Source organism: Salmo salar, chromosome ssa26 (assembly GCF_905237065.1).
Source record: "Salmo salar chromosome ssa26, Ssal_v3.1, whole genome shotgun sequence".
In the NCBI taxonomy this organism is placed as follows: domain Eukaryota; kingdom Metazoa; phylum Chordata; class Actinopteri; order Salmoniformes; family Salmonidae; genus Salmo; species Salmo salar.
The window spans coordinates 36,685,001-36,692,500 of NC_059467.1; the positions used below are offsets into that span (position 1 = coordinate 36,685,001).

The window sequence follows — 7,500 nt, forward strand, 5'->3', positions numbered from 1 at the left end:
AACCCCCTGGATAACTATTAAAGACTACCAGAACCCACTGGATAACTATTAAAGACTACCAGAACCCACTGGATAACTATTAAAGACTACCAGAACCCACTGGATAACTATTAAAGACCACCAGAACCCCCTGGATAACTATTAAAGACTACCAGAACCCCCTGGATAACTATTAAAGACTACCAGAACCCACTGGATAACTATTAAAGACTACCAGAACCCCCTGGATAACTATTAAAGACTACCAGAACCCACTGGATAACTATTAAAGACAACCAGAACCCCCTGGATAAATATTAAAGATTACCAGAACCCACTGGATAACTATTAAAGACTACCAGAACCCACTGGATAACTATTAAAGACTACCAAAACCCACTGGATAACTATTAAAGACTACCAAAACCCACTGGATAACTATTAAATACTACCAAAACCCACTGGATAACTATTAAAGACTACCAAAACCCACTGGAGAACTATTAAAGACCACCAGAACCCACTGGATAACTATTAAAGACTACCAGAACCCCCTGGATAACTATTAAAGACTACCAGAACCCCCTGGATAACTATTAAAGACAACCAGAACCCACTGGATAACTATTAAATACTTTTTCCACATGCTGTTACGTTACAGCCTTATTCTGAAATGTATTCAATCGTTTTTTTCCCCCACATCAATCTACACACAATACCCCATAATGACAAAACAAAAACAGGTTTTTAGAAATTTTTGCAAATGCATTAATATTTAAAAACTGAAATATCTTCTTGGATATGCTGCTATAAGCTTGGCACACCTGATTTGGGGAGTTTCTCCCATTCTTCTCTGCAGATCTACTCAAGCTCTGTCAGGTTGGATGGGGAGTGTCGCTGCAGAGCTATTTTCAGGTCTCTCCAGAGATGTTCGATCAGGTTCAACGCTGGGCTCAAGCAGGGCCACTCAAAGACATTCAGAGACTTGTCCCGAAGCCACTCCTGTGTGTCTTGGCTGTGTGCTTAGGGTCGTTGTCCTGTTTGAAGGTGAACCTTCGCCCCAGTCTGAGGTCCTGAGCGCTCTGGAGCAGGTTTTCATCAAGGATCTCGCTGTACTTTGCTCTGTTCAGCTTTCCCTCGATCCTGACTAGTCTCCCAGTCCCTGCTGCTGAAAAACATCCCCACAGCATGATGCTGCCACCATGCTTCACCGTAGAGATGGTGCCAGGTTTCCTCCAGACGTGACCCTTGGCATTCAACCCAAAGAGTTCAATTTTGATTTCATCAGACCAGAGAATCTTGTTTCTCATGGTCTGGAGTCCTTTAGGTGCCTTTAACTGAGGAGTGGTTTCCATCTGGCTGGCCACTCTACCATAAAAGCCTGATTGATGGAGTACTGCAGAGATAGTTGTCCTTCTGGAAGGTTATTCCATCTCCACAGAGAAACTCTGGAGCTCTGTCAGCGTGACCATCGTGATCTTAGTCACCTCCCTGACCAAGGCCCTTCTCCTCCGAATGCTCAGTTTGCCGAGAAGGCCAGCTCTAGGAAGAGTCTTGGTGGTTCCAAACTTCTTCCATTTAAGAATGATGGAGGCCACTGTGTTCTTTGGGACCTTCAATGCTGCAGAAATGTTTTGGTACCCTTCCCCAGATCTGTGCCTCGACACAATCCTGTGTAACAATTCCTTCGACCTCATGGCTTGGTTTTTAGTCTGACATGCACTGTCAACTGTGGGACCTTATATAGACAGGTGTCTGCCTTTCCAAATCATGTCCAATCAATTGAATTTACCACAGGTAGACTCTAATGAAGTTGTAGAAACATATCAAGGATGATCAATGGAAACAGGACGCAACTGAGCTCAAATTCGAGTCTTATAGCAAAGGGCCTGAATACTTATGTAAATAAGGTATTTCCATTTTTTATTTGTAATACATTTGCAAAAATGTCAACAAATCTGTTTTCATTTTGTCATTATGGGGTATTGTGTGTAGACTGATGAGGGAAAAAACAATTCAGAATAAGGCTGTAACATACCAAAATGTTTAAAAAGTCAAGGGGTCTGAATACTTTCAGAATGCACTGTAGTCACCCTGCACACCCTAATTGACAAACAAACAAACCAAAACAAAGGTAAAGACTTCTCATGCTTTGTTGATTTCATAAAAGCTTTTGACTCAATTTGGCGTGAGGGTCTGCTATACAAATTAATGGAAAGTGGTGTTAGGGGAAAAACATACAACATTTAAAATCTATGTACACAAACAACTTGTGTGCAGTTAAAATTGGCAAAAAAAACATACATTTCTTTCCACAGGGCCATGGGGTGAGACAGGGATGCAGCTTGAGCCCCACCCTCTTCAACATATATATCAACGAATTGGCGAGGGCACTAGAACAGTTTGCAACACCCAGCCTCAACCTTCTAGAATCTGAAGTCAAGTTTGTACTGTTTGCTGATGATCTGGTGCTTCTGTCCCCAACCAAGGAGGGCCTACAGCAGCACCTAGATATTCTGCACAGATTCTGCCAGACCTGGACCCTGACAGTAAATCTCAGTAAGTCAAAAATAATGGTGTTCCAAAAAAGGTCCAGTTGCCATGACCATAAATACAAATTCCATCTAGACACTGTTGCCCTAGAGCACACAAAAAACTATACATACATTGGCCTAAACATCAGTGCCACAGGTAACTTCCACAAAGCTGTGAACGATCTGAGAAACGCCATCAAAAGGAACATAAAATTCGACATACCAATTAGGATCTGGCAAAAAATATTTTAATCAGTTATAGAACCCATTGCCCTTTATGGTTTTGAGATCTGTGGTCTGCTCACAAGCCAAGAATTCACAAAATGATACAAACACCAAATTGAGACTGCATGCAGAATTCTGCAAAAATATCCTCCGTGTACAATGTAAAACACCAAATAATGCATGCAGAGAAGAATTAGGCCAATACCCGCTAATGAACAAAATCTAGAAAAGAGACGTTCAATTCTACAACAACCGAAAAGGAAGCGACTCCCAAACATTCCATAACATAGCAATCACTTACAGAGAGATGAACCTGGAGAAGAGTCCCCTAAGCAAGCTCGTCCTGGGGCTCTGTTCACAAACAGACCCCACAGAGCCCCAGGATTGCAACATAATTAGACCCAACCAAATCATGAGAAAACAACAAGATAATTACTTGACACATAGGAAAGAATTAACAAAAAAAACAGAGCAAACTCGAATGCTATTTGGCCCTAAACAGAGAATACCTGACCACTGTGACTGACTCAAAATTAAGGAAAGCTTTGACTATGCACAGATTCAGCGAGCATTGCATTGCTATTGAGAGAATCTGCCATAGGCAGACCTGGCTCTCAACAGAAGACAGGCTATGTGCACACTGCCCACAAAATGAGGTGGAAACTGACTTGCACTTCCAAACCTCCTGCCAAATGTATGACCATATTAGAGAAACATATTTCCCTCAGATTACACAGACCCACAAAGAATTCGAAAACAAATCCAATTTTGATAAACTCCCATAACTGTTGGGTGAAATACCATGTGACCTGTTGCCACAAGAAAAGGGCAACCAATGAAGAACTTTTGAACTTTGACTATTTGCACATCGTTACAACATTGCATTTAGCCATAATATGACATTTGAAAGGTCTCTATTCTTTTTGTGATTGTAATGTTTACTGTTCATTTTTGTCATTGTTTATTTCACTTTCATGTATTATCTATTTTACCTGCTTTGGCAATGTAAACATATGCTTCCCATGCCAATAAAGCCCTTTGAATTGAAATTGAATTGAACTGAGACAGAGAGAGAGAGCGAGAGAGAGTGCAAGAGAGGGGAGAGGGAGAGCGAGAGAGAGAGAGAGAAAAAGAAAGAGAGAGTGAGAGGGAGAGGTGGACCACAGTCAGCCAACCTGCTGTTCACCATACATATAATAATATGATAATATAAGAAACAAAATGATCATTCAGTGGTCACCAACACTGGTCCAGCAGTCCAGGAGGGCTACAGGGTGTATGTAGGCTTTGTGTATGTTAGTGTTGGACTGAGATCAACTCTGTTGTTGTAGTAACATTTTAACAAAAGCAATGAGTCTCTCTTTCTCCTCTTACCCTCCTGTAGTCTGCCATCTGCAGCCGCAGCCCCTCCAGCGAAGATGGTCTTGACGTAGATACCCATGGGTCCGTACATGCTGTCCCTGCCCCCCACAATGCTGAACCCCAGACCCTGCATGGGACAATACAACAGTTAGGAGAGACTTGAAACTAGAAATTGCACCTTTAAGGAGGAGTATTCCCACCCTTTAAAGAGGTAATTTGTAGTTTAATTTCTGGTAACAAAAAATATTAACCCGGCCAATAGCACTGAGGGGGTGGTCTTAAAAGTAACTAGGAGTTTTCCCGTTAAGTTATATGGTCAGGGAAAACTCAGGGCCAAAGCAACAACTCATCACTACTATGTTTAAAGATTGTATGCTACTCCATAGTACTCCACAGTAGAAGCAAACAATGATGCTTTATTATGAATTAGCCCCAGGGCCATGGGCTGCGTTCAAGCTCCTGGAGCAGACGTTCAAACGTGCTGCATAATTACCTTGCCATGGCCCTTCATCAGCACGATGTTACAGATGATGAAGGCTTGGACGTTACTGCAGGAATGGACCAGATGGGCTGAGCTAAGAGAGCGAGAGGGATGGGGAACGGGCTGTGGGAGGGGGACACAGACGGGAGACAACACCCTCAGTCAGGTTCCACATACACGAGAGGAGAGGCCTCACGTACACACACACACATTGGTTTCACACACACACACACACACACACACACACACACACACACACACACACACACACACACACACACACACACACACACTGGTTTCACACACACACATTTTTCCTCACTCGCTCTAGAGCCAAGTTCTGCTAAGCAGGAAGAAGGCTGACAAATTGAGTTGACTAGTTCCAGATGCTTTTTGGAAGTGATTTCTACACCTGTTTTTAATCTCTCTTCTTTTCATATTGTTCTGAAGTTCTGAACGGAAATACATATTTTTCTCCTCTCTCCGTCTCACTCTGACGGTCTCTCACTGTATGAGCGAGTAATAGAATTATGTCATGATTATAATGAAAAAGAGGAAATAGTTTAGTCCCCTTCCAAAAACTTCATTGAATAGAATTTTTCATTATTTATTTGAAAAACCTGCTGTCTGCATGAGAACTCAAATTGAACTAACAAGGCAATGGGTGCAGCAGCTACCGTAGAAATCTCAGGAATGTAATAAGTCAGTACCAATCTGGATTCATTGTAATCAGAGCACTTGCAGGTACAGAAACTCTCAAGGCAGGTAGGCAGACAGGCGCACACACACACCTGGTTGGGGATGTGAGGAAACTCCAGCTGCTGGGACTGGGACTTCCTGCTGCCAAAGAAACCGACGGTTCCGTGGGTGTTGCTCCCGCAAAGCTCAGGCGTCTTCAGCATAATGGTGTCCAGGTCTCCAATCCAGTATGGATGGACACCTGAGCACAATTCAATACAATGTCATGTGATTCAATACAATGTCATGTGATTCAATACTATCCAGAGACCAAGCAAAACCCCCAGACACCAACTGTGAGCAACTGTATGGAACCTGGGTTATCTGCTTCCCTCAATACCACATTAGCCCACTGAGCTAAAGCCTACGACATTTTCTCTGGGAGATAACAAGAGGCTTGGTTACTCATCACAAAAGCAGGTCAAAACAGGGAAAGGCTAGTTGCTCACACAGCAAGGAATGCAATTTGTAAAAACAAGTGACTTGCAAAACATACCCAGGTCAATTTAAAGCATCATTACATTTAGTCATTTCCAGAGTTTAGAAAACATCTGTGCAGGATGTGACAAACTCAACATCCAGTTAGAGATGATGATGTCCTCATGTTCTTGTAGGAAAGGAAGGAAATCACTTAATAGTATCTAATGATGTACCACAGGAAACTCATGACAACTGCCTTACAGGACTCATATCGGTGTGTGTGTGTGTGTGTGTGTGTGTGTGTGTGTGTGTGTGTGTGTGTGTGTGTGTGTGTGTGTGTGTGTGTGTGTGTGTGTGTGTGTGTGTGTGTGTGTGTGTGTGTGTGTGTGTGATGGTGTGTGTGTGTGTGTGTGTGTGTGTGTGTGTGTGTGTGTGTGTGTGTGTGTGTGTGTGTGTGTGTGTGTGTGATGGTGTGTGTGTGTGTGTGTGTGTGTGTGTGTGTGTGTGTGTGTGTGTGTGTGTGTGTGTGTGTGTGTGTGTGTGTGTGTGTGTGTGTGTGTGTGTTTTACTGGTAGAGTTGGAGCGGGTCCTCTTGCAGACCGTCTGTCCCTGAAGACCATGTCCTCTCCTCTCTATGTCCCAACCTCTGTCCTCATTCACCTCTGGGATTGCCAGCTACAACACACAACACACCAGGGTGATGTTCATTAGGCACCAAACGTAGGAAAACACACTGATACAGCGGCAGACTAGGTTGGTTGCCAGTCTGTTTCGCTTACATTCCACTCCTTGTACTCCATGTCCTGTGCTACCCTGGCGGAGTAGAATGTTAGGAGTAGAACGTTAGGAGTAGAATGTTAGGAGTAGAATGTTAGGAGTAGAATGTTAGGAGTAGAATGTTAGCTTAACAGACTGGCACCCAAACTAAGGATGGACTACCTGGACTTTTTGTTTTCCGTTTCAAAATGTTTTACAATGATGTGCCCTACTGAACTCAACCAAGGTATTCATCCACTCTTGGAGGGGAATGGACGTTCAAACAACGATTTTCAAAGTTAAAGCCTAAAGATAATGAAGATAACAGAACCAAACAGGCTGTGAATGTTTATCAAGAAGACTTAGAAGAGTCATAATTGATACCTTGAGGTGGTTGTTGTTCCCAGTGTGTTTTGTCTCTGTGTAGTTGGTCACTGCCAGGGGGTCTGCCAGGCACAGAGGGGCCGAGTGCAGAGGGGCCAGGGTTAGACCTCCAGGGGACTGGGGCTGCTGCTCACATGTTGAGCTTTCCTACAAAAACACACAGAAAGGACTTAAAGTTGAATCGTTATGGAATTCAATGTTGTGCAAGTGTCAATCTTTCTATGATTGGAGAGAATTATTTGGATTTATACTGATTGGGTAAGACACAGAATTATTCAAAATAAAATGTGTGAATATAGTATTTAAATGTTTGGAAGAAATTGGTGGAATTAAAATGAACTAATAAGCTACTAAAATATCTAAAACTGCATATGACGATTGATTGCCCTTTTAGTTAATATCTGGAATATATTAGTTAAAGTATTTAAACACCTTCTCACTTCAGTTAGAGAAGTCTGATTTGATTATTGAATTTCCTGTTTTCAATTTTTTCTCCATAACAACACATACTATTTCTCAGTGGTGTAAAGTACTTAAGTAAAAATACTTGAAAGTACTACTTAAGTCGTTTTTTGGGTATCTGTACTTTACTATTCATATTTTTCGACAACTTTTACTTTT

General features: G+C 42.3%; 1 protein-coding gene across 2 annotated transcripts in view; it reads right to left on the reverse strand.

Moving 5' to 3' along the window:
* Nucleotides 1-7,500, reverse strand: part of LOC106594141 (pro-interleukin-16) — a 64,055-nt gene that overhangs the window by 27,115 nt on the left and 29,440 nt on the right. For both annotated transcript variants that reach the window (XM_045708200.1, XM_045708201.1), the window contains exons 6-10: nucleotides 6,880-7,026; nucleotides 6,309-6,414; nucleotides 5,373-5,521; nucleotides 4,594-4,704; nucleotides 4,113-4,227 (exon numbers count right to left, since the gene is read on the reverse strand). In XM_045708200.1, coding sequence (XP_045564156.1) covers nucleotides 4,113-4,227; nucleotides 4,594-4,704; nucleotides 5,373-5,521; nucleotides 6,309-6,414; nucleotides 6,880-7,026 — 628 coding nt within the window. The remainder of the gene's footprint in view (nucleotides 1-4,112; nucleotides 4,228-4,593; nucleotides 4,705-5,372; nucleotides 5,522-6,308; nucleotides 6,415-6,879; nucleotides 7,027-7,500) is intronic.